The sequence below is a fragment of the Ursus maritimus genome, unplaced genomic scaffold, assembly GCF_017311325.1.
Source record: "Ursus maritimus isolate PB19 unplaced genomic scaffold, ASM1731132v1 scaffold_19, whole genome shotgun sequence".
NCBI classification, from domain to species: Eukaryota; Metazoa; Chordata; class Mammalia; order Carnivora; family Ursidae; genus Ursus; species Ursus maritimus.
The window spans coordinates 56,825,032-56,849,782 of NW_024424341.1; the positions used below are offsets into that span (position 1 = coordinate 56,825,032).

General features: G+C 52.1%; 3 protein-coding genes and 3 long non-coding RNA genes across 7 annotated transcripts; 3 read left to right on the top strand and 3 right to left on the bottom strand.

Annotated features, from left to right (window-relative positions):
- Positions 1–1,167: 1,167 nt before the first annotated feature.
- LOC121103517 lies at positions 1,168–6,824 on the bottom strand. Its single transcript, XR_005835795.1, has 2 exons — positions 6,640–6,824; positions 1,168–1,622 (listed from the first exon to the last, which is right to left on the bottom strand). It is a non-coding gene; the product is annotated as an uncharacterized LOC121103517 (long non-coding RNA).
- On the top strand, positions 1,356–9,654 carry DHDH (dihydrodiol dehydrogenase). The gene is made up of 7 exons (XM_008684524.2): positions 1,356–1,473; positions 1,848–1,959; positions 2,876–3,039; positions 4,969–5,221; positions 8,188–8,312; positions 9,109–9,262; positions 9,507–9,654. The coding sequence occupies exons 1-7, from the start codon at positions 1,384–1,386 to the stop codon at positions 9,614–9,616; spliced, it is 1,008 nt and encodes a 335-aa protein (XP_008682746.2). The 5' UTR covers positions 1,356–1,383; the 3' UTR covers positions 9,617–9,654.
- Positions 2,312–5,173, bottom strand: LOC121103519. The gene is made up of 3 exons (XR_005835797.1): positions 5,079–5,173; positions 2,610–2,666; positions 2,312–2,475 (listed from the first exon to the last, which is right to left on the bottom strand). It is a non-coding gene; the product is annotated as an uncharacterized LOC121103519 (long non-coding RNA).
- Positions 9,655–15,917: 6,263 nt separating the features above from the next.
- On the top strand, positions 15,918–19,543 carry BAX (BCL2 associated X, apoptosis regulator). Of its 2 annotated transcripts, XM_040634277.1 has the most exons (6): positions 15,926–16,033; positions 16,609–16,660; positions 16,751–16,897; positions 17,258–17,393; positions 18,788–18,892; positions 19,276–19,543. In XM_040634277.1, exons 1-6 carry the CDS (start codon positions 16,000–16,002, stop codon positions 19,378–19,380), a joined length of 579 nt encoding a protein of 192 aa, XP_040490211.1. In that variant the 5' UTR covers positions 15,926–15,999; the 3' UTR covers positions 19,381–19,543. The 2 variants fall into 2 exon arrangements, with proteins under 2 accessions (XP_040490212.1, XP_040490211.1); XM_040634278.1 differs by lacking the exon at positions 16,609–16,660 and having other exon boundaries at positions 15,918–16,033.
- Positions 19,475–22,091, bottom strand: LOC121103518. The gene is made up of 3 exons (XR_005835796.1): positions 21,967–22,091; positions 21,742–21,861; positions 19,475–20,135 (listed from the first exon to the last, which is right to left on the bottom strand). It is a non-coding gene; the product is annotated as an uncharacterized LOC121103518 (long non-coding RNA).
- A 169-nt stretch (positions 22,092–22,260) lies between these two features.
- On the top strand, positions 22,261–23,687 carry FTL (ferritin light chain). The gene is made up of 4 exons (XM_008684525.2): positions 22,261–22,567; positions 22,733–22,879; positions 23,127–23,252; positions 23,368–23,687. Exons 1-4 carry the CDS (start codon positions 22,466–22,468, stop codon positions 23,518–23,520), a joined length of 528 nt encoding a protein of 175 aa, XP_008682747.1. The 5' UTR covers positions 22,261–22,465; the 3' UTR covers positions 23,521–23,687.
- The last annotated feature ends 1,064 nt before the right edge of the window (positions 23,688–24,751 follow it).

A 24,751-nucleotide genomic window follows, 5' to 3' on the forward strand; every position in this document is an offset into this window, starting at 1 on the left:
GGAAGGAATGTCTCAAAGACCACCTTCCCCATCTTTTTTTTTCTTTTTCTTCACAGCTGTCATATTGTGCCCTCAGGGCAATCCCTTAACGTTTGTATTCGGCAGTTTTTGTGAACCTGGAACCCCTGTGAGTGAAACTCAGATTTTTCCCCCAAGATTTTATTTATTTATTTGAGTGAGAGCAAAGGGGGGGGGGCGCAGAGGGAGAGGGAGAGGGAGACTCCCCACTGAGCCGGGAGCCCAGTGTCGGACCTTGAGATCCTGACCTGAGCCGAAAGCAGACACTTAAGGGACTGAGCCACCCAGGGCACCCCTGAAACTCAGATCTTAATTGAATGTCTACAAGGGAAGAGAAGTGCACAGATTTGCTGTGCGTAAAGTTGGCCAGCCCTTTGCCAATTACAGAATAATCATTTGCTCTATTTTACATCATAGACTCTGGAGCTCGGTTCATCCTCTTAAACAGGTGGATGCCGTTGTGACTCCGGTTTTCCAGAACCGGAAGGTGAGGCTCTGAGAGGGAAACCCTTCGTGCAAAGCAACACAGCCAGGGGCAGGGAGGGGCTGGGAACCAGTCAGCCTGGCTCCAGGGCTTTTAAGAAGCAGAATAACCTGGTTTCTAAAATTATGGTCTTTGGCAGCGGTCAGTTTGCACGTGCTCACATCCTGTCCGTGAGACTTTCAAAAAACGGCCATGGCTCTCTGGGATTGTTTCTCCCTCTGTAAACAGGGAGCAACAGAACCTAGTTCGCAGATCTGTGGTGAGAAATTAGAAATGAGGAAAGTAAAGCACGGAGCTGGGGGCCTGACCTCAACAGGGGTTCTAGAAATGCTAGTAATTATTATGTTTGCTATTGCTACTATCTTGTTCCTCCCTCTGGACAATTCCTAAGGGTGCGCGGCTTTCGGAGCAAAAGAGTTGGGGAAGGAGGAAGGAGGCCAGCTCCGAAGGTGACAAGAAAGAAAGCCTCCCCACCCCCTCCTGGGGGGCCTGGCAGGCTCGTGGCTAGAGCGTGCAACTCTTAATCTCCGGTGGGGACTTCAACCCCTACACTGCGCGGAGAGCTTCAAAAGAAAAAAAAAAAAAACACGTCACGTGGTTAGAAGTCGCCATTGGCGACGAATGAAGTATTTCTGGTCCCATCCCTAATAAAGCGGAGCCAATGGTGCGCTCTTCCAATGGGGTTGCTAGATTTATTTATTTATTTAAATAACCTTCTCCTTTGCGTTGGGACTGGAGGGGCGCGCAGGCCCAGTACGCCAATGAGAAGGGGCGTAGCTGCAATGGGGGCGGAGAAATGACCACGCCCCCGGCTGGGCGGGGCGTCAGGTCTTAAATTTCCAGCCTCAGGTGCCAAGACTTTGGGACCCCGGGTTCTGGCGATGGCGCTTCGCTGGGGCATCGTGTCCGCCGGCCTTATCTCCAGCGACTTCACGGCCGGGCTGCGAACGCTGCCTCGTTCCGAGCATCAGGTCCACCCTCCCTCCGGAATCCTGTGGCCGGGGAGCCGGGACTCCTGGGTCTGAGGGAGGAGGGAGCCAGGGTTCCCTACTCCTTTCTCCACACTTCTGTCCTGTGAACTCGAGCTTCGTCAGGTTTGGGAGGGTTTTTTTCTGAACTACTGCGAAGAGAGGAAATTTAGGTATTAGGGGATTTAATAATCGCTTGCCCCAGATCTCTCCTTTTCAGGACCCGTGTCCTGCCCCCGTCACCTCTTCCCCCAGGACTCCTTCCCTTCGCCTCCGTCCTGGGGGACATAATTTTTCTTATCCTGGGGACTTCTCCATCAACCTCCCTCCCATCCACCTGGCCCAGCCCCGCAAGTCTGACCCTAGCGTCCTTCCAGGTGGTGGCGGTAGCGGCCCGAGACCTGAGCCGGGCGAAGGAGTTTGCGAGGAAACATGACATCCCCAAGGCCTATGGGTCCTATGAGGAGCTGGCCAAAGACCCCAATGTGGGTGAGTGGCAAGGGGAGCGGCGCTGGCTCTAGGGTGCTCCGTAGGATAAACAAGGCTCCGCAGGATGGCCCAATCCCTGTGTGCTTCTGGAAGGATCTGGGGCTGGGAGGCAGAACTGTAGGAACGGGTTTGGCCTGGGATTAACAGTCTAGTATGAAATTTGCGTTTAGAAACAAGGTGTCCGTGGTTTGGGAGGGGCCTGACTTTGTAAGTGAGCCTGTTCAGGATGGCTTTTTTTTTTTTTTAAGATTTTTATTTATTTATTTATTTATTTATTTATTTATTTATTCATTTATTTGAGAGAGAGAATGGGAGAGCACAAGCTGGGGGAGGTGCAGAGGGAAAGGGAGAAGCAGGCTCCCAGCTGAGCGGGGAGCCCCACAAGGCCTCAATCCCAGGACCCCGGGATGATGACCTCAGCTGAAGGCAGATGCTTAACCAACTGGACCACCCAGGAGCCCTCCATTCAGGCTTTAAGTACGCTGTGTGGCCCCGGCTTCTGTGTTCTGGAGTGGCCTGGATGGAGAGGCAGGATGTTATAGTTGGACAACAGCCTGACTGGAGTTAGGCTGCCTGAATTGGTATTTTCCTCTTCCGCTTGCCTTTCTCAGTTTCCTCATTTGTAAAACGGGCACAATATTAGTATCTACCTCTTGGTGGTGGTGTGACAAATGACTTCATGGTAATTTTGGAAGGCTGGAAATAACCTGAAGAAAATAAGAGTTATAGTAGAGAATGTGTTAGCTCCTTCCTAATGGGAGACGAGGCTTGCCCACTAGAGTAGGACTGGCCCACGTTGGTTGGTGGGACCCCAGTTCCTAGCATGCTGGGAGCAGGCCTCTAAGTTATGGGCACGTGGCGGAGGTCTGGGGTGGGCGGGGCTTCTGACCTCCCGCCCTCCTTCCTTCCGACCTAGAGGTGGCCTACATTGGGACCCAGCATCCCCAGCACAAGGCCGCAGTGCTGCTATGCCTGGCAGCGGGCAAGGCCGTCCTGTGCGAGAAGCCCATGGGGGTGAATGCTGCGGAAGTTCGCGAAATGGTTGCCGAAGCCCGATCCCGAGGCCTCTTTCTTATGGAGGTGAGAGTGGAGGGGACTTTCCAAACGCCAACGTAGCGCTTCTTGCCATTACTAAACATGGTTGCCAGTGGACGTTTTTGGAGGAAAAAAACAGAAGGGTTTGTCAAGAACAAAGATGGCCACAGAGTGAACTGGGGTTGGTGTGTTTTCTAGGCTGTAGTTGAGCTATGCCATGAAATCTGCTGGCAACAGCTATCAGGAATGAGAGCCATTGCTTTTGGCCATTAGCAAATGATGCTGCCTGAAAGATACTTTGTCAGCTTTTCAGAGAAAGATGCCAGTAGTGGAAAGTGGCACAGAATAGCAATAGGCTGAGTTTGGATAGATTTCCAAGGATAGTGGTCAGAAGGACCAGGGCACCCCTACCTTACCAACTCTCAAGGTCAACCAGTCAGCTTTTGCCCTTATCAGACATGGCTACCTATAGGGGGCCTTTGACAGCTTGCAGAGTGCCAGTAATTAAAATGGCTGCCAGATGGCAAAGGATAGCGCCAGCAGTTAAGATGGCCACCAAATGACCTCCAGAAGCTATTTTCACATTAAGGAGTATTGTGGTTCTTAAATGCTGCCTTGCTGTAGGTTCTGTCAGTAGTAGCAACCGCTGCCTTTTACTTCCCCATGTCCTATCTAGCTGTCCTGTGCCCAGTATTGCTCCCAGTCTGCAAAGTTCTCTATGCCCAAGGAGTAGATAGTCAAGATTTACTGTGGTTACTCAGTGCTTCTGGTTCTCACTGTGCCTTGGCAGTGCCAAAGGTCTGAATTTATTGCTTCCTTGTTTTTATTGGTACCAGTTGTGTTCCAATCCAGCCCTTGGAACTGGGGATTCCTAATGGGTAAGACACAGGCACAGTAGTTAATGAGTTCAAGGTCTGCTGCGGTCACAGAAATGGGCTATTGCAATGCCTAGTTGCACAAACTTTCACAGATACAGTACTGGGCAGTTGGCAGAACACAGAGGCATCAGCCCAGCGTAGGGGATAGTCAAGGAAGTTTCCCACAGGTAGGGACTGACCTGAGCCTTCAAGGGAAAGTACATCGCACAGGTAAATGGGCCAGAGGGGGAAAGCAGATTCATTGTATTTAGTGTGAACTTGACCTTGGACAGGCTTTCGAGTCCGAGCTGAGACTCCATCTCACCGGTTCCTAGCTCTGTGATCTTAGGGCAAGTAATTTGAGACAGAATCAACTCTAGAAGGAGAGCTGCCTCGGGGGCCACATGGAGGGTGGTCTGGGGTGGGGAGACCACGTGCATTAGTTTGCAGAGCTGCCCTAAGTACCACCACAGACTGGGCGACTTGAACAACAGAGATTTCTTTTCTGTAATTTCTGGAAGCTAGAGGTCTGCGATCAAGGTATCAGCAGCACTGGTCTCTCCTAAGGCCTCCCTCCTTGGCTCATAGCTCACCGTCGATCACCCTGTTTTCCCTGTATCTTCAGGTGGTCCTTCCCCTGTGTCACTCTCCTCATCTCTTCCTGTTGGGTTAGGGCCCGCCATAATGACATCATTTTAACCTAATTACCTCTTTAAAAAACCCATCTCCACACTGGGAGGTACGGGGGGGGGTGTGGTAGGGCGGTTAGGACCTCAACCTGAATTTGGTGGAGACACAATTGAGCCCATAACATTGGGAGACTGGGGGAATGGTCCAGATAAGAAAGGACAAGGCCAGAGTTGGGGCCACGGGAATGGAAAGGAGAGGAGAGGAGAGGAGAGGAGAGGGCAGAGAGACTCAGGGGCAGGACACTACCTGGGGACTGCGCAGGGCTGGGGAAGGGAGGGGGAAGGGTCTTGTGTGGAGAGTGGGGAGCAGCGGGTAGTCCCTCAATCTTGGGCTCCAGAAGGGAGAGGAACTGGTTGGTTAACTCCTGGGTCCTGACATCTTTCCTTCCTTTTCCATTGTCCTGCTTTCTCCCCTCTGTGGCGTGCAGGGCATCTGGACCCGCTTCTTTCCTGCTGTAGAGGCTCTGAGGTCGGCTGTGTCTCAGGGAACTCTGGGGGATCTCCGGGTGGCTCGGGCAGAATTTGGGAAGGAACTCACCCACGTACCCCGGGTCGTAGACTGGGCCCAGGCTGGCGGTGCCCTGATGGACTTAGGCATCTACTGCGTCCAGTTCATCTCTATGGTCTTTGGTGGGCAGAAGCCAGAGAAGATCTCAGCCGTGGGAAGGCGCCATGAAACAGGTACCGTCTGTGCGGGACTATATGCTGACGATAAGAGTGATCCTCCCTCCCTGGGAGCCCTGAGCTGGGGAGAAGTCTCCTCGCCCCTGAGAATCAAGTTAGACAGCTGTAGGAACTTCCTGCTGAAGTCAAAGAGGATCAGAGTTGAGAGAGTGGGCAGGCTCTGTCCTGGGGTTTGCTGTGTGATTTTAGCCAAGGGACTCAACATCTCTGAGTCTTCGTTACTGGTAAAATGTCAATAACAGGGTTGTCATAGGGGCGCCTGGCTGGCTCAGTCGCTAGAGCACGCGGACCCTTCATCTTGGGGTTGTGAGTTCGAGCCCCACAATGGGAGTAGAGAGAGAGAGAAAGAAAGGGGTAATGGGGTTGTCATAAAGAGTTAATGAAGTCAGTCTTTTATTTTATTTTTTCCCCCCATCTGGCTAGTTTGGCCTCATTCACACTGTGGGCTCAGTTCCACATACAGCAAAAAGCAGGCCCTGGTGTGCAAGCTCTTTTCTTTTCTTTCTTTTTTTTTTTTTTTTAAAGATTTTATTTATTTATTTGACAAAGATAGAGACAGCCAGCGAGAGAGGGAACACAAGCAGGGGGAGTGGGAGAGGAAGAAGCAGGCTCATAGCGGAGGAGCCTGATGTGGGGCCCGATCCCAGGACTCTGGGATCACGCCCTGAGCCGAGGGCAGATGCTTAACCGCTGTGCCACCCAGGCGCCCCTTCTTCTTCTTCTTCTTTTTTTTTTAAGATTTTATTCATTCGGGGGGCTTGTGTTCCCTCTCTCGCTGGCTGTCTCTATCTCTGTCGAATAAATAAAATCTTTTTAAAAAATATTTTATTCATTCATTTGACAGAGGTCACAAGTAGGCAGAGTGGCAGGAGAGGGAGAGGGAGAAGCAGGCTCCCCACTGAGCAGGGAGCCCGATGTGGGGCTCGATCCCAGGACCCTGGGATCACGACCTGAGCCGAAGGCAGATGCCTCACCAGCTAAGTCACCCAGGCGCCCCTTGCAAGCTCTTTTCAAACCTTGGCCTCTGCCTTGTTTGCTACTGTTCCGTGGCCCAAAGCCAGCTCAGATTTCAGAGGTGGGCAAGTAGCCTATACCTTTTGATGGAAGGAGCTGCAAAGACATATTGCCGAGGGACACTCACGGCGGAACGAGAGGAATTCCCGTGGCCAGCTCTGCAAACGGCCCCACACAAGGCAATGAATCACCAGGAAAATATACACGGGTGTGAATGTCACACTTTAGAAAATCTTCTCAGTGTAATATCTGGCCAACTTTTAGGCTAAATAGTACTCCAAAAACAGATTCTTTTTATCAAGTGTTTCCTCTGCGTCAGTGTTATCAGAGGAATGATCTCCGGGAGCTAGATATTGTCCTTGTCCCCATTTCACAGATGCGAGAGGGACAGAGTGACTTACCCAGGCTCACAGGGCAGATCCAGGATAAGAACTGGGGCTTATCTGCGGCGCCTGGGTCATGCAGTCAGTTGAGTGCCTTGACTCTTGGTTTTGGCTCAGGTCATGATCCCAGGGTCATGGGATCGAGCCCCGCGTCAGGCTCCGTGCTCAGTGGGGAGTCGGCTTGAGGTTCTCTCTCTCCATCTCCCTCTGACTCTCCAGCTCGTGGTTTCTCTCCCTCTCCTTCTCTCTGAAATAAATAAATAAATCTTAAAAAAGAACAAAAAAGAAAGAACGAAAGAATGAAAGAACGAACCCCGGCTTATCTGAAAGCAAAGAGAATTAGGTCAGTAGGTTCTCCCATCGAGGGCACACGTGATGTGTTCCGGAACCAGGCTAGTACTTTATGGGCTGTATTTAATTTAATGTTTAACTAATGCTTATATAGCCCTTATCGCAATCTAAATAGCCTTCCAAGTGCTTTGTGCATTTTATATCAGTTAGTGTAATCCTCATACCAACTGTGTGAGAAGGTTCTAGTATCCCCATTCTGGAGCCGAGGAAACGGATTCTCGCAAACCGATGCAACAGGTTATTTATAGAGGGATGGAACGGAGGCTCTGAGAGGTTAAGCCTCTCTCTCTCTCTCAAAGATGTATTTATTTATTTGAGAGAGAGAGAGAGAGCCCACAAGCGGGGAGGGGGGAAGGGCAGAGGGAGAGAATCTTCAAGTAGACGCCCCTCTGAGCACAGAGCCCAAGGCGGGGCTCGAGCCCTTGACCCCGAGATCACGACCTGAACTGAAACCGAGAGTCAGACACATAACTGACTGAGCCACCGAGGTGCCCCTCTTTTTTTTTTTTTTTTAATAGCATACATTTGTTTATTTTGGTAACAGCTTTACTGAGATACAATTCACACACCATACAGTTTATTCATTTAAGGTGTATAATTCCATGGCTCTGGGGTATTCACAGAGTTGCTCATTTATCACCCTAATCAGTTTTAGGATATTTTCATCATTCAAAAAGACCCCCCCAAAAAACCCATCCCCACACCCCATCCTCCCATCCCTCTGAGCCCTAAGCAACCACACGGATCTCCTCTCTGGCTCTGGGGATTTGCCAACTATGACACCTCACGCAAGTGGAATTCGACAGTACGCAACCTTTTATGCCTGGCTTCTTTCACCTAGCATATGTGTTTCTGTTTCTATTTTTTTTTTAATTTTTAATTTTTAAGTAAGACTTATTTATTTTAGAGAGAGAGAGGGAGGGAGAGAGTGTGTGCTGGGGGTGGGTAGGGGCAGAGGGAGAGGAAGAGGGAGAGAAGCCGACTCCCCGCTGAGCAGGGAGCCCGACTCTGGGCTCGATTTCACGACCCTGAGATCACGACATGAGCTGAAATCCAGTTGGACACTTGACCGACTGAGCCACCCAGATGCCCCAGCACACGTGTTTTTAGGGCTTCATTCCTTTTTCACTGCCATGTTAGAGACGCGATTTCTTGCCCAGCGTTCCATAGGAAGGATTTGAGACCAGGCCTTCTCCTGTCCCGTACTGTCCCCAGGTGTGGACGACACCGTCACTGTGCTTCTCCAGTACCCAGGAGAGATCCATGCCAGCTTTACCTGCAGCATCGCTGCTCAGCTCTCCAATATGGCCTTTGTGAGCGGGACCAAGGGCATGGCCCAGGTGAGGCGCGACCGGCCAAGCTGGGAACTGTGGCCCCTCACCACAGGAGCAGGCCAGCTGTGGTTGTTGGAGCTGGCTGTGGGCTGAATCAGCCTTTTCCCACAGTTGCTAAGGAATCCATCCTTGACTGCCAGGCCATGGGTTGGGTTTGGCCCTCCAGGCTCCTTCCTGAGGGTGAACCTCCTGGTCTGTCACAAATCCCTAGGCCTGAGGAGAAACCGGTCCTAATCAACCATGCTTAGAGGGCAGCTGTGGCCTTTGGAATTGCTTCCAGGACCGGATCTGGGCATTATCAAAGAGCGGCTTCATTGGGCTTCATGGGGCCCTGTTGCTAGAAAGAAATCCTGTTCTTAGGAGAAGAATTGGGACCTTGCCCCAGACTTGAACTGCAGAATTTGGACCTTGCCTGGGCACATCTCTATTTCCAGTTTGGCCTAGACTTGGCTATGGGAATATTGTAGGCTTCCCAGGGCTCTGGGGCCAAAAAAAATCAAGTCTCCTGGTAGATAAGAAGGTGCTGGATTGTCTAAGTCTCCTCCTTGCAAAGGAGATTCACACGTGTGGAGATAAGCTGTCCTCACGAGGCCTAAGCATCAGGTCAGAGAGGGGTTTGCCCCTGGGGAGATGAACAGACAGGCTTCTATTGTGACAGTCCTGCTGCTGAGAAGCAAATCCCCAGCAATGGGGGTGAGGGAGGCAAGCCTTCCTACAAGCTCCTAGCCACCAGGTGTGAGAGGGAGGCCCCCGAATATCATTAGGCTGGAGCCCCCCGTTGCCACCTCTTATCTCCCCCCAGATCCTCGACCCCTGCTGGTGCCCGACAGAGCTGGTGGTGAAGGGAGAGCGTAAGGAGTTCCCGCTGCCCCCAACCCCAAGCAAGGAGTTAAATTTTATAAATGGAGCAGGCATGGTTTATGAGGCCAAGCATGTCCGGGAGTGCCTGCAAAAGGGTAAGGATGTGGAGGATGGGTGAGAGGGTGGCAGGGTGAAGGGGCAAACCTGGTAGGGGAGGTGGGCCGCTCCCCAGCCCTCAGCCCCGCTAAGTAGCTGTCTGGAACTACAATTCCCAGGACCCCCTGGGGCATCCATCTGCCTGAACCATTCATTACTCTGCCTCACAGGATTCTGGGAATGGTAGTTCTTTCGATCTTTAAGGTGTGAGTAGGAGGGGTCCCTAACTATACTCTCCCCCAGGCCTGAAGGAAAGTCCTGTGATTCCCCTGGCGGAAAGTGAACTCCTGGCTGACATCCTTGAAGAAGTGAGGAAGGCCATTGGAGTCACCTTCCCCCAAGACAAACGCTAATGCGTGCCCTGAATAAATAAAGATGTGGCTCCCGCAGAGATCTTGGCAATGGTGGTTTGGTGGGAACTGGAGTAAAGGGGTCACCAAAGGGGTCACTAGAGAATAAATTTGGTAGAAGGATGTGGGGAGGAGGAGGAAGGCAGGGTCAGGGCATTTCTCACAAGCTCTTGGAGCAGACACCTATGGGCAGATCCTTGGTTTGCCTACTATACCCTGCGTGACCCTGGGCAAGGAATCCTATGTGGGTAGGAGGTGTGTCCCTCACTGCACGCTCCTGCAGCCTCTCCCCGCCTCTGTCTCCTCATCAGTAAAGGAGAGACATAGTACTAACCACCCTCTGGTGAGGATTAGATGAGGGGGTATATGAACAGCCTCTGGAGCATGGTAGGTTCTCAACAAATGTTAACTGATGGCCATTGGCTTTGAGGTCAGGCCTTTCCCAAACTGGTCTCTAGAAGCTCCAGGCCTCCATTATGGTACAAAAAGTCATTGCAACTGGAAAGAAGGGATTGGGCTTCAGTCTTTTTCTTTCTTTCTTTCTTTCTTTCTTTCTTTTTTTTCTTTCTTTCTTTCTTTCTTCTTTTCTTTTCTTTTCTTTTCTTTCAAGATGTTATTTATTTATTTGAGAGAGAGAGAAAGAGGGAGCACAAGCAGGGGGAGCAAGAGAGGGAAAGGTAGGCTCCCCACTGAGCAGGGGGCCTGACATGGGGCTCAATATCCCCGGACTCCAGGATCATGACCTGAGCTGAAGACAGATGCTTAACCGACTGAGCCACCCAGGCGCCCCTTACCTTCAGCTTCAATGGCCTTACTGGCAAAGCCTGGGTCATATGCCCGTTTGTGTAGCAGGTTTAGGATGTCCGGCCCACTAAGATTACAAGCAGTTGGAGGGGGGGCTATATGCGGGTGGTTGGCCAGCCAGTTAGGGTTAACTCTGTGCTCTAAGCAAGGACTAACTTTCACATTTTTCTGTAATAGTTGCTGTAGGTTAGGTTGTGCTGCTGTAACAACCCTCAAATCTCAACTCAGCATAACAGGTTTATGTCTTGCGGGTGCTATGTATTAGCTGAGGGTTCTGGTCTGTGTATGTCTGGTATCTAGGCTGACAGAGCCACTAGGATCTGGAGTCCTGCCCATCACTGTGGCCAAGGAAAGAAAGCTCTGGAGGCTCTGGTACCAAAACTTAAATGCTCTAGCACATAAACAACATACATAACCGCCCATAATTCATTGGCAAAAACTAGCCACACGATCTTGATGGGCCAGAGTCCAGGAAGTCCTGTCCTACCAGGTTCTAGAAGATAGAGATGCATACATTGGGTTTACACTAGTAATTCTCACTTTGAGCAAATGAGAGAGAGTAGACATCAGTCAAATGAGTTTTCTATTATTTTCTATTCCAAGTCCCATTATACGTCATTCAGCTATCACTACACTGGTTTCAGCCCTCTGCTTGCTTGGTTTTAATCTTTTGTGTGGCAAACATGGCTGATGTCTCCAATCATTCACTTACAATGGGAAAGTTTTCACGGGATGTGTGGCTGCCCAGCTAAAGACTACATTTCCCAGGCTCCCTTGCAACTAGGTCTTGCCACGTGGATAAGTTCTGGCCAATGGGATGTATGCAGCATCTGAATTCCGGCCTTTTTTAGGCAAAGAGGATGATCTCCCTTTCAACATCTCCTTTCCTGCTTCTGGAGTAGAGAGGTGGTGTTGGGCATTGGTGTGTCCGTCTTACATCATGAGATGGAAGCCATGTTTCCAGATGGTGGAGCCACAAGCCAGAAGGATAGAAGAAGGACAAGACTATGGAGGTGGGCAGGCCCTGAGGGCTGCAGGGTGAGTTGGCAAGTTGGAGACCCAGGAGAGCCGATGTCTAGTTCCAGTCCCAAGTCCAAAGGCCTGAGAACTGGGAGAGCTGATGGTGTACTTCTTGTCAGGAGGCCTGCGGCTTGAGATGCAGGAGGAGCTGATGTTTCAGTGTGAGCCTGAAGGCAGGAAGAAGGCTGATGTCCCAGTTCAGAGGCAGCCAGGCAGAAAGAATTCTTTCTTACTCTGAGGAGGGTCAGCCTTTTTGTTCTATTCAGGCCTTCACCTGATTGGATAGGCTCACCCGCATGAGAGAACGTAGTTTGCTTTACTAAGTCACCAATTTAAATGTTAATCTCACCTAAAACACCCTCACAGAGATGCCCAGAAAATGGAAGACCAGATTTCTGGGCACTGTGGCCCCCCCAAGTTGACATAGAAAGTTAAGCATACAGTCCCTGACCTTAGAACTTCACTCCATTTGTGGGTTGCGTATTCTCGGACTTTACATGAACAGTCAATAAGCTTCATTGATGTTTAAGTCACTGTTACGTTAGCCTTTCCTAAAGCAGCTGAATTGGTCTGCCACCTTACATTTTCCAAAGGTCTCTCCTGTTCCCACTCACTTCCCCTATTAAGAGCTGGAGTTCCTCTAGTTCCTCTTCCCTTAAAAAGTGTCTGCTCATGACTCAGTCATAGCCACTGCAACATGGCAGAAGGTCAAGCCCCATGACTGGTGAGGTTGTCAGGAGAGGCAATGCACTGTCTTCCTTGGGAGCCGAAATACTCTTGAAACCTTCAGCCATAATGCCAGTAGTCCAGCTGCCCCGAAGCCACCAAGCCACAAGGAAGCTCAAACTAACCCACGCAGAAGCCACATGGAAAGCTTGAGACTCCATGAAGAGGGGGACGCTCGGTCAGCCGGTCCTGACCGCTACGGATTCTAATGTTCCAGCTGCGGCTGCTGTCTGACTGAAAACACTGAGTGACCCCACGCTGGAACTGCCCGGCTAAGCCTTTCCCGATTGCATGACCCACAGGACTATGCAAGATAATATGATTCCTGTGGTTTGAAGCTGCTAAGCTCTGGGATGATTTGTTACACAGTACTAGCTAACCGGAACACCGGGTATCACAGCTTTTACAACATGGATCCATTTTTAATATGTCTAAGCAAGACTGGAACCCCCAAATCCTACCTATTTTTTTCCACCCTGAAAAATTCCCTAGGTCAGCCACCAGGGCCCACTGCTCCTGAAAAACTTAGCACCCACAACATAAAGGGTTCCTCTTTTCCTGGTGTGGCAACTGGTTTCTAAAGGGGTTCTCAATGACCTCTACTTCCCGGTCTTCGCGTCCTTGTGTCTCCCCTCTCCTGTGGGTGTGCTGGACCTAGCGATCTGTTAAAGGCAAAAGAAACAGGATGTCCCTTCTGAGACTAAGTGATAATAGACTGACTTCAGTCCTGCTTGCTCTCTTGCTTGCTCACTGTGGTGCCGCCAGCTGCCATGCTGTGAGCTGCCCTATGAAGAGGTCCCATGATGAGGAAGTGAGGATAGCCTGTAGCCAGGGGCCGGCAAGGAACTGAGGCCCTCAGTCCAACATATCTCAAGGAACTGAGACTTCCCAACAACCATGTAAGCATGGTTGGAAATGGATCCTTCCCCAGTTGAAATTTTGGATGAGTCCAGAACCCCAGCTGACGGCTTTTTGATGTCTTGGGAGCGAATGTGAAGCAGGGGACCCAGGTAAGCCACACCCAGATTCCATCTATCACTTACATCTTGTAATATAAATCTATGACTTTAAAACATCTATAAATTATATTTTTCTTTGTTAGAAGAGTTTTAAAATATCAGTTTATCTTCTCATCAGATGTACTATAAGTAGCAGATTCTATTAGCATCATTGTCCTTTTTTAGTTTTAAGATTTTATTTATTTAGAGAGAGAAGCAGACTCCCCACTGAGCAGGGAGCCCCAATCCAGGGATCATGACCTGAGCCAGAGGCAGACACTTAAGCAAGTGAGTCACCCAGCTGCCCCAGCTTCGTTGTCTTATAATAATGTGTAAGAGAGGGGCGCCTGGGTGGCTCAGTCAGTTAAGCAGCCAACTCTTAGTTTCAGCTCAGGTCATGATATCAGGGTCCTGGGATGGAGCCCTGTATTGGACTCTCTGCTCAGTGGGGAGTCTGCTCGAAGAGTCTCCCTCTCCCTCCCCCTGCTCACGCTATTTCTCTCTCTCTCTAAAATACGTAAATCTTTAAAAAAAATGTGTAAGAGATTTTCCTTACCAGTGAGCCATGGGAGGGCTATGAGCAGGGGAGGTCCACAGTCAGCTCTGGGTATAGTGAGACCCTTCTAAGTCCATGTGGGGGATGGACTAGAGGGGAGGGACTGGAGGCTGGGAGTTCATAGAAGAGGCTGGGGACCTATGAAGGGGGCTGAGTAGGAAAGCCCTTGTCCAGATGACATAGCTGTCGAGCTGGACACTTGAGAGCACCCATGAGAACTCCCATGCAACTTTGGAAAGTTCAGCTCCTTCTCTGGGCCTCAGTTTCCTCATCTGTAAATAGGCCATAATTATCCTAGATGTCTTACGCTGTGAAACGAATTGCTCCCAAACGCTGCAGCTTAAAATGGCAATAAATCTCACACAATTTCTGAAGGTTGGAAATTCACAAGTGGCTTAGCTGTGTGCTTCTGGCTCAGGGTCTCTTGTGAGGTTGCAGTCAGGACACTGGGGGGGGTGGTGGTGGTGTCATCTGAAGGCTTGACTAGAGCTAGAGGTTATGTTTACAAAGTGGTTCACTCACAAGGCTGAAGGATTTAATTCTTCACCATGTGTGTTTCTCTGGAAGATGACTGCTTGAGAGTCCTTACAACATGGCAGCTGGCTTCCTCTAAAGCGGGTGATCCAAGAGAGAGCAAGACAGAAGCTGCAGTAATTTTTATGACCTAACTCTGGAAGTCACACTCTGTCATTTATTTCCACAATATCCTATTGATCACGCTGCTCAGTTCTATTCAGTGTGGGAGGGGACTATACAGGGGCATGAATACCTGGACACTAAAAATCGTCGGGGGCCATCTTGGAGGTGGGCTTCACAGTTCCAATGTAGCATCTTTGTTATTATAAAACGTTTTGACTTCAGAATTAGCTAAGAAGTCTTCTCCCCATTACTCAACACCTGTACTGTTTAGAGGTCTGTAGCTGCATTAAAAGCCCTTTCTTCTCTTCTCTGTAATTAAGGCAAAGGGAGGGCTAATTCATTGGGCTGGAATAATAGACACAGATAAAGTTAGCTTCAAAGTGAATAGGAAACACTATTTCCCCCAAGGACATGTTTTCTTACAGAGAAACTTTGTTCCCTAAAATCATGAAGTGTTGAAAAGTCTATCAGTAAAAATGAAACATCTCACTCTTGCCTGTAGTCATTTGAAACAGAGTAGCAGCCTCGATTTCCAGTCTAGGTGCAGAGCTTCACATAAAGGGTTTCTGGACCCAATTCTCCACATCTAGATTCACCTTGTAACGTTTCCAAGGGTACAAGACCCTGGTTCCTCTTCACAGTCTGCACCTGATGTTGACCCTGCTTTGCTTTGAGCCTATCATTTAGTTGTCACCTAAATTCTACCCTTCCTGCAAATCCTATAATAACTCTACCCTTTCCTTTGTCAAAATGCTCCATGGTTTCTCTCTTGTGTGGTCTCCATCATCACAATGGGTCAATAAACTTGACTTTGTCAGACTCTCTTCCTGGTGGTGTTAGGCTGATGTATTAAGACTCCTATGATCATCTATTGCTATGGCTCCCAGCCACCCTTGGGACATAGATCCCTTCTCTTACAGGCCCCCACCCTTCACTAACTGACCCCAGCCTATTTTCTGAGTTTTTTCTTCTTCTTTTCTTTTTAAAAGGAGATACAATAATTTCCATGCAGTAGAGTGTGCATTGCTTATGTACAGCTGCATGAATTTTTCAACATGTGCAAACCCAAGTAATCCTCACCTAGATCCATATATAGCTCATTTCAGGCCCTCCCTGGTGCCTGTCCTGGGGTCCTTCAAGGTTCATACCTTGCCGATCTATCAGCATAGATTAGTTTCGCCACTTTTTGAACTCCATATTCCTTCTATTTTCACGAAAACAACTCACAGACTTCAATCATCTGAAACGTCCTGCCTCCGTGAATGATAATTTTCGCCTCCGATGTTCCTTCTGCCCTGGGGAGGGCTCGAATACCACCTGAAACTTTCGAAAATACTGCACGAATGAATGAATGAAAGTTTCAGCGGCCATCGAACGGGGGTGGCCGGTATAATGGCGCCACGACGGCTTCCTACAGGGAAGTGCGGATTGGACGGTCACGTGATAGGGGCCGAGGCGCCCCCAGCAGGTGAGGCAGGTGCAGTCACGTGACGGCACGGCCCTGCGGGGCGAAAGCTCTCGGCAGCCATTTTGCGGGGCGGTCACGTGAGAGGACGCACGCTCAGCGGGGCGATCACGTGACTAGGGGCGTGCTGCGGCCGCCCGGGCGGACCCGGCGAGAGGCGGCGGCGGGAGCGGCGGTGATGGACGGGTCCGGGGAGCAACCCAGAGGCGGGGGTGAGGCGGGAGGCAGACGGGCGGGAGGAGGGCGAGCCCCCTCGCCGGCCGGCCCCACGATCCGTCCAGCCGGTGTGGGGCCGTGCGATCTCTAAGCACTCCGGGGCAGAAACTCCCGGATCGGGCGCTGCCAGCTTCCAGCCCCCTCCCTCCCCGGGGGTTCCCGGCTCTCTGGCCTCCGTGCCCCGATTCCTTCCTGCCTGGTGCTCTCGGACCCCGGAGAAGCTGGAGACCCCAGAATCCAAGCCCCCGGGGCAGGCCCGGGCTTGTCGCCGGCACCACTTCCTGGTGGGAGGGGCGGGTCTCTCCTCTGCCCCCTCAGGCCAGGGGTCTGGATGCATGAAGTGTTCCCCTCAGTCTCCTGCTGGAAGAACGCAGGATACAGGCCTAGGGTCCCTGCCTTTTTCTCCATCAGGAACTCAGTTGTCCGGGCCCCTAGCTACTTTATCTACCAGGAACCCAGAAATGCAGGACCCCCTAGTGTTGTCCTTCCTCAGAGATCATGAGCCACCCTAGTTCCCTGGATCCCCTAGGACCCAAGAGTCCAGGCACCTCTTCCCTCCTTTCTCCTCTAGGGCCCACCAGCTCTGAGCAGATCATGAAGACAGGGGCCCTTTTGCTTCAGGGGTGAGTTTGAGGTGTGATTATTGCCGAGCGGATTTGAGGAGTGATGCCCCATTCTGATTCTGCACCCCCTGCACTCCATTCCCACTCTAGTTTCATCCAAGATCGAGCAGGGCGAATGGGGGGAGAGACACCTGAGCTGGCCCTGGAGCAGGTGCCCCAGGACGCATCCACCAAGAAGCTGAGCGAGTGTCTCAAGCGCATCGGAGATGAACTGGACAGTAACATGGAGTTACAGAGGTGTGGCCCCTGGGCCCCTGGAGTCCCAGCTCTCAGGCCCCTCTTCCCCCCTGGAGCCTGGAGTTCAGACCCACAGCTTCCTACTCTCTCAGACCCAGGGGTCCAGCTCCCCCCCCCCCCCCCCAGCACCTTGGACTCTCAGCTCTTCCCTCCTTTAGAATACTGAAACCCTCCCTCAGGGAGTCATTTTCCCCACTTTCCTAAGTGTCAATCTTGTCCCTTTCCCCCACGTTGGACCCTTTTTCACGTCAGCCTGGCTTGGGCCTCAGTTTCCCTGTCTTTGGTATGAGGTGGTTGCCAGGGTCTCCACACAATGCCTGATCTTTCCTCCCCAGCACTGGCTTTCCTCTTTTCCTGCAGGATGATCGCAGCCGTGGACACAGACTCACCCCGCGAGGTCTTTTTCCGAGTGGCAGCTGACATGTTTTCTGATGGCAACTTCAACTGGGGCCGGGTTGTTGCCCTCTTCTACTTTGCCAGCAAACTGGTGCTCAAGGTGGGCGCGGCTGCAGGGCAGTGAACCCAGGGAAGCTCCACTCAGACCTATGGGGACCTGGGAGTTGTGAGGTCAACCCCTGTGGCAGCCCAGTCACCAAAGGGGATGGAGAGACCTATGAGCTGCTTGTTTGATCCTTCATCTATTCATGGAGCAAAAATTTATTAGGCCTACTATGTGCCTGTCCTGTCCTTGGCATCCAAGATGCAGCACCAAACAGAGCAGGCTAGGTCCCTGCTCTCTTGGAACTCACATTGTCTAATGGGTGCTGAGAGAAGTAAATTAGGATGATGTAATGCAAAGTGGTCGGGAAGGACTTCTGAGAGCGAGTGACATTAAAGCCAAAGTTGCAGTGATCTATGAAGATCGGGGGAAAGGCATCTGATGAGGCCACAGCAAGTGCAAAGGCCCTGAGGCAGGGAAGAGTTGGTGATGCATTGAGGGCAGATTGTGAGGGGTCATCTGAAGGCCCCCCACAATTGATGTTAAAGATGTTAACTTTGCCGAGAGGGGAGTGACTGGCTGGTTTTAAACAGGAGAGTGAGGTGACCTGCATGCATATAGCTGTTCACTGTAAAATCCTTTTAACTTTAAAATTTCAGGGGAGTGGAAGCCCACCAATTTTGGGGGGCCATTATGGGTAGGAAAAAAGATTACGGGGTGGAAGCTGGGAAGCTGGGAGGGGGGCACTTGTAGTAGTTCCAGTGATTGATGACTGACCTGGCCTCCCTTGGTAGCAACGGAGGCAGGGAGTAGATTTCTTAATGTGTTTGCCAGATTGAGCTGATGGGACTTGAATGTTGGAGGTGAGGGGGACAGTGGTCAGAGCGATGGTGGGGCTGGGGACAATAGGGAGGAAGTAGCCAGATAAAAAAACGGTGAGGAGGAGAAGTTTAGGGAGTTAGAGAGTCATGGGCATGGAGGTATGTCTGGTCCTACCTAGTCTGAAGATCAGAAAAGCCGTCTCTGGAGAAGTGACATCAGACCTGACATGAAAGCTTTGAGGGAGGAGTAAAAATTTGCTTGGTTGAAGCCTGTTTAGGTAGAAGAATCAGCATGTGCAAAGGTCCTGAGGCAGGGAAGAGTTGGTGAAAGTGAAGATGTGGAAGAAGGTAAATGAGACACAGAAAAGAAGTGGACAATTGGAATGCGATCAAGTCAGAGCCTTTATACAGGGCCTTGTGGGCTGAGATATGCCTTTTGGTCTTTACCACCTGGGGAGCCATGGAAGGTATGTGAGCAGGGCAGTTGACCGTAACAAGATCCAGTGTACAATGTATGAAGCTCATTCTGAGTAGGAGTAGAAAGAGACTGCAGTGGGGCAGGAGGGGAGGCAGAGTTGAGAAAGGAGTGGGGACAAGGCTCAGTCCCTAAGGCCAGTCTACTCCCTGCAGGCCCTGTGTACCAAGGTGCCCGAGCTGATAAGGACCATCATGGGCTGGACACTGGACTTCCTTCGAGAGCGGCTGCTGGGCTGGATCCAGGACCAGGGTGGTTGGGTGAGGCCCCTAACCCCTCCCCCACTCCTCTGAGACCCCTGGGTCTTCCTGAGCCCACCAGTGTTGCCCTCTCTGACTCTGGAATGCATTTCCTCACATGTCTGATCAACTCATTTGTCTGGTATCCACGACCTGTTGGTGACCCCTGACCTCTCAGTGACCTCTGATCTAACTAGTACCTTCTGTCCTTCCTGGTGCCTCCACTTCTGGAGTCCCTCACGTTTTTTGATAACCCTTTGACACCAGCTCTTTGGTATCCATTCATCTTAGGCTCTTGTCCCAACTCATGCCCTATGATCACCTCCCTCCCTGATTCCTCATGTGCTGGTCCAAGGGCTGCCTCTTGGCCCAGCTGCTGAAGTGACTGATGTCTCTGTCCACAGGACGGCCTCCTCTCCTACTTTGGGACACCCACGTGGCAGACAGTGACCATCTTTGTGGCTGGAGTGCTCACTGCGTCACTCACCATCTGGAAAAAGATGGGCTGAGGCCACCAGCTGCCTTGGACTGTGTCTTTTCTGCATAAATTATGGCATTTTTCTGGGAGGGGTGGGGATTGGGGGTCATGGGCATTTTTCTTACTTTTGTAATTATTGGGGGGGGCACAGGGAGGAGTGGTCTAGGGGGGCAATAAACCTCTTTCAGGCCACACTTTGGCGTCTGAATCACTAAGCCCACTCCCTGGCTGTCACAGGAGACCAGGCTTCATGTGCTGACAAATCTTTTTCAAAGAAGCCTGGTGCCTTCTGGGTTAGTGATGAGTTAGGTCTCCACTCTGCCCTCCAGGAGCATGCAGTCCTGAGGGAACTGAAGATCACTTGTGTGGAAGCCTGCGGTGTTGTGTTGGAGGCAGCACTGGGCAACGCCAAGCCAGGCAGTGGAGCCTGGGGGTTTAGGAAAAGAGAACAAGGCAGCAGGCCCTGGAGAACTAGGGCTTGGAAGCTTCCGCCATATGGGACCAGAGGAAGTTGCACTTACTGAGGTGGAGAATGGAGGGGGGGGAGGGATGGGAGGCCTTGGGAGGACTTACTGGACCAGGAGAGGGCTCTAGAGCCCTGTGGAGAAGCCGCTGGAGGTCAGAAGGCTGGAATCTGGGGTTCTGAGAGAGAGGACAGGGCCTGAGCCTGTGCTGTGTGGCCCAGGAGCACAGGGCTGGACACCAGCTGCATGGGGAGGGGCTGGCCCAGTAACTGGGTAGGGCCCTCCAGGAGAGCCGGCCTTAGTGAAGATGCTGGAAAGCGGCCTTGTAGATTGGACACAGAAAAGGAAATCAGAGCTTAAGATCACTTGATCATAGGGTCTGTTGTACCTTCTCTCTGGGTCTCTTCCCCCCCCCCCCAGGTCTTTCTGTCCTCTCTCTGGGCCTCTTGTTTTCCCCCAACCCATGACCTACCCCTCGCCCCCAAGATCTCCGTCCTTCTTCAGATGGTCTTTGCCTCCCCACTTCTTCTCTACCTGTGAGCACTTCTGAAGAAGCCACCTCTCTGCAGGTGGGGCCTGCTGGAGGCTAAAGGTCTTTAAGCTGAGGTATGAAATTTGGTGAATGAGTAACTCAGGCCCCATTGTGACTGTGTGCCTGGCGCAACTGCCCCTCCCCCATAGACTCTCCCCAGAGACACCAAGTCAGGGGAGAGCTGTCAGATAAGATAGCAGTGAAGGGAGACTGAGTCAACGGCCCAGAGAGAGGGGACAGTATGACCACAGGCAGGAGCCCAGGGAAAACATCAAGGCAACGAAAAAGACTGTAAGACTCGGAGACAAAGCTCACTCACATCTTGGGGGAGTGGGCCAGCCGTGGTTCCCAGCCAGGCCTAGTTCTCAGGGTCCCAGCCAGTTTGCAGTCTGCCGTCGCCATGAGGTCAGTCAGTGGCCCCACCCCGCCTCTGCCTGAGACCCTTCCCGCTGAGTTCAGCATGACTCAGCACAGCTGCTCCCCTGGCCATGGGCCCAGGCGCCCCTTGAGGACCCCAGAGACCAGCCTGGTCCAGGATCCCCTAGGTCAGGAGACACCCCCTTGCCTGGGCTGTTTGGAGTGGCCCCCTGCAAAGCAGGATTCAGTGGCTTCAGCTCCCTGCCCAACCCCCTAGCTAATGGAGGGCACTGAAAATAGGGTCACGTTCCTGTCTTTGTCTCCTTTACCCCCCTCTAGGACGGGGAGTTCCTTGAGGGCAGAGTCCTGGTTTGAGCCAGCTCTGCTTCCCAGACACCAGCCTGCAACTGACAAGACTTAAAAAATGTACATTGGCTAAAGATACATCCCATCCACAGGTCCCCAGACCCTCCTGGTTTCCCTAGGACCCAGGGCTTCTCTTTGGGACCTTCAAGAAGCATGTGTTAGGCAAGACAGGGACTGCTTCAGAGCCAAAGAGAATTACATGTCTCTGGCTGCCCTCAGAATAGTCTCCGGAATAAGCAGCCTCAGAGAGACCCTAAAGCTTGAGTGTCATTTCACCCTTACCCGTGTCAGCTTCTAGAAAAACAACAGGCCCCTGAAATAGCCCCAAGGTATTCCAAATGGCCCAATCTTTCAAAGGATCCAAAGACCTCCTACCTCTTAGTAAAACCCCTACAAGGCTTCCAGAAATATCCCTGTCCCCTACTGGGGAGGGGGGGCGCAGGAGGACCCCTGAGACTCTAGAACTGTCCGTTTAATCTTGAAGATCACTTCATGAGTCTAAAGACACACACACCACCACCCCTCTCCCAGGGGAAGATTCCAGAAAATGAGGATTTCCATCATGAGCTCTAGTGCTACAGAAATTCCCAATCTTTGACTGAACCCCAGGGTTCCAGGCCCCCCTTTCAACCCATCTATCAGAGAGATCCCCAAGATCCCAAAAATATCTCACCGCACCGCCTTCCAAACTTCTTAATGATCCGGGGGCCCCTTATCTTCCAGAGCAAACCCCAGTCATCTGGAAGTCTCCGCACCTCTGAGAAACCTCCAGGGCGCCAGAAGGGTCCATGCTCTAAGAGACAACCCCAGAATCCAACTTACTTTCCTGAGACACCCCCAAGACCCCAGAGTCATAATTTTCCAGGGCTCCCAGTGTCCCCATTAACCTTCCACCTACCAGAGAGACCCCCACAATCCCCTGACGTCCCAGAATCAGCCCCAAGACCCTTGCACCCCGAAACCCAGCCCCCCACCTCCACTTCCCCATTTCACAACAGCCTCGCGCTACTGGCGCGTGACTTCCTAACTTCTGGGCGGGGGGTCTGGGACTCCTATCAGCTCAGATTGGTCAATAGCGGGTTCTAAGCCCCGCCTCCCAGCACCGAGCATTGGCCGATCGCTCTCCCTGAACGCCCCACCTCTGAGGGCCCGCGCGCCATAAAAGAAGCCGCCTTGGCCACAGCTTCTTGCAGTGCGCTCGGCGGTCCTGCGGATCTGTCTCTTGCTTCAACAGTGTTTGGACGGAACAGACCCAGGGACGCCCCCTCTACCAGCCAACGACCACCCTCCAACCTTTTTTCCAGTCGCAACCTTGGGAGCCGTCTTCTTGGCCACCCGCTGCCTCCGGGATCAGCCAACAACCAATTTCGAGCTTACCTCCTAATCACCAAACAACCATGAGCTCCCAGATTCGTCAGAATTATTCCACCGAGGTGGAGGCCGCCGTCAACCGTCTGGTCAACGTGCATCTGCGGGCCTCCTACACCTACCTCTCTCTGGTGAGGGTCCCCAGGACGCCCCCAGCCTAAGTTCCCCCCAAGTGCGCACCTCCGGCCCTCTGCGCACGCGCTGGCCTCCTTTGTCCCGTAGGGTAGTCGGAGGGCGGAGTTCGGGCTCCTGGCTGGCCTTTCTTCCCGCTATTTTTCGCGCCTCCCTTCCCTCAGGGCTTCTATTTCGACCGTGACGATGTGGCTCTGGAAGGTGTGGGCCACTTCTTCCGCGAGTTGGCTGAGGAGAAGCGCGAGGGCGCCGAGCGTCTCTTGAAGATGCAAAACCAGCGCGGCGGCCGCGCCCTCTTCCAGGACGTCCAGGTAAATAGTGTGCGGGCAGCGGACTACATGTCCCGGGGGGCCGTGCGCGCGCCAAGCGCCTTGACTGCAGCGCTGTAGGCCCCGCGTGGGCTTCTGGACGATTGTGTTCCCTCCTGTGCGGCGCAAAATGGAGGCGCGCGCACTTCCCCGAAGACGTGGCTGACCACACCGCAACCCTGGGATGGGTAGTTGGAGGAGCCTGGGTGCGTCTATGTAGCTAGTCCTGAGCCCTCTGTCCTCTGTCCAGAAGCCGTCCCAAGATGAGTGGGGGAAAACCCTGGACGCCATGGAGGCTGCCCTGGTTCTGGAGAAGAGCCTGAACCAGGCCCTTTTGGATCTGCATGCCCTGGGTTCTGCCCGCGGAGACCCCCATGTAAGTAGTCCCTTCATCCACATCGAATCGGGCAGATTTCCCTTTGAGTCTCGTTTCCCCATCTGTCATACTGTGGATGGATAAGTGGCAATGTTTTCTCGTCTTCGTCACTCAGCTCTGTGACTTCCTGGAGAACCACTTCCTAGATGAGGAGGTGAAACTCATCAAGAAGATGGGCGACCACCTGACCAACCTCCGCAGGCTGGCCGGCCCCCAGGCTGGGCTGGGCGAGTACCTCTTCGAGAGGCTCACTCTCAAGCACGACTAGGAGCCTCTGCAGGAGACCAGCAGCCTTTGAGGGGGCCCCTCTAACAAGCCCCTGGTGCCAGAGCTTGTGCCTCAGCCTCTCCCTGCAGCCACGAGGCAGCTTTTTAACCACCCTGGAGCCCTCTCCCAAGCCCTGGACCAAATGAAACAATAAAGCTTTTTGCAGCAGCTGGTGGTTTTGGGTGTGTTTGTGTTGTGGTTGTGTGTATGGTGTGGGAAATGAGGTATGTTTTCACAAGGCTTATAATAAGCTGGACTGCCCTGGCCAGGAGACAGGTGTTGGCCCCCACTCCCACCTTTGCTGTTCTCTAAGCCCTAATCTTACCTGGGGGAGTATGTTGGGGGGGTGGAGTAGCAAGTTCTCTGCTTTGCCAGGCTGTTAACTGCCCCTTCTACAGACTCCAAGGAGAGTCTATTAAGCCCTAGGCTGGGTAGCTGGAAGCAGGCACAGTTAGAAATAAACTGTAACCAGAAACAAGCACCAGGAGCACATGATAACGCAAGAGGTGCTGAGCTAGGAGTTTGGGCCCAGCACAAACAGGATGTGAAACCTGGGGACTTAAGTTCTCCGAGTGGGAACTGAAGGCTTAGCAGGCAGCTGCTGGGTCCAAGCTACAAAACTGTGAACTCTGACCCCCTGCCCCTTCTCTGGTTTTGGTAGAAGAATCTAAGAGGAAGTGGCTTCCAGGCACTTGTTCTTTCAGATACTCAGCACCTGCTGTAGTCCCCACACTTTGGTGGCCACTCATGATCCTGGCAGGGGAGGGGGCTTGTGTGTGTCCATCACCAATACAGTTAACGGGAAGGGTGGTCACACATGCAAATCCAGTTTCTACTCCCCCTGAAACGTGATTGGTTCAGAGATGCACTCTAGTGAAGACTCGAACTGAAAAAACAGATTTTTTCCTGGAAAACAGCCATTCGGGGGACAGTAGGGCTAAAGTCCAGAGGCCAGCGTCCTTGAAACATGTTCTAAGCTAGCACTGTCCAACAGAACTTTTTGCAATGATGAAAATACTCTGGGGGCGCCTGTGTGTCTGTTAGTTAAGCGTCTGCCCACGGCTCAGGTCATGATCCCAATCCCAGAGTCCTCGGGTGGAGCCCTAGGCTGGCTCCCTGCTGGGCAGGGAGTCTGCTTCTCCCTCTGCCCCTCCCCCACTCATTCCCTCCCTCTCAAAATCTTTAAAAAATAAATAACATATTCTGTATTTGTGCCATTCAGTCGTGTAGCT

What these genes read in the sequence shown, in the direction of transcription:
- DHDH (XM_008684524.2), top strand. Translation starts at nt 1,384, where the DNA reads ATGGCGCTTCGCTGGGGCATCGTGTCCGCCGGCCTTATCTCCAGCGAC. An exon ending in GGACCAAGGGCATGGCCCAG is followed by an intron (nt 8,313 to 9,108) that starts GTGAGGCGCGAC and finishes ATCTCCCCCCAG; the next exon opens with ATCCTCGACCCCTGCTGGTG. An exon ending in CCGGGAGTGCCTGCAAAAGG is followed by an intron (nt 9,263 to 9,506) that starts GTAAGGATGTGG and finishes ACTCTCCCCCAG; the next exon opens with GCCTGAAGGAAAGTCCTGTG.
- BAX (XM_040634277.1), top strand. Translation starts at nt 16,000, where the DNA reads ATGGACGGGTCCGGGGAGCAACCCAGAGGCGGGG. An exon ending in GGAGCAACCCAGAGGCGGGG is followed by an intron (nt 16,034 to 16,608) that starts GTGAGGCGGGAG and finishes TTTCTCCTCTAG; the next exon opens with GGCCCACCAGCTCTGAGCAG. An exon ending in TCCAGGACCAGGGTGGTTGG is followed by an intron (nt 18,893 to 19,275) that starts GTGAGGCCCCTA and finishes CTCTGTCCACAG; the next exon opens with GACGGCCTCCTCTCCTACTT.
- FTL (XM_008684525.2), top strand. Translation starts at nt 22,466, where the DNA reads ATGAGCTCCCAGATTCGTCAGAATTATTCCACCGAGGTGGAGGCCGCC. An exon ending in CCTACACCTACCTCTCTCTG is followed by an intron (nt 22,568 to 22,732) that starts GTGAGGGTCCCC and finishes CCCTTCCCTCAG; the next exon opens with GGCTTCTATTTCGACCGTGA. An exon ending in CCCTCTTCCAGGACGTCCAG is followed by an intron (nt 22,880 to 23,126) that starts GTAAATAGTGTG and finishes TCCTCTGTCCAG; the next exon opens with AAGCCGTCCCAAGATGAGTG.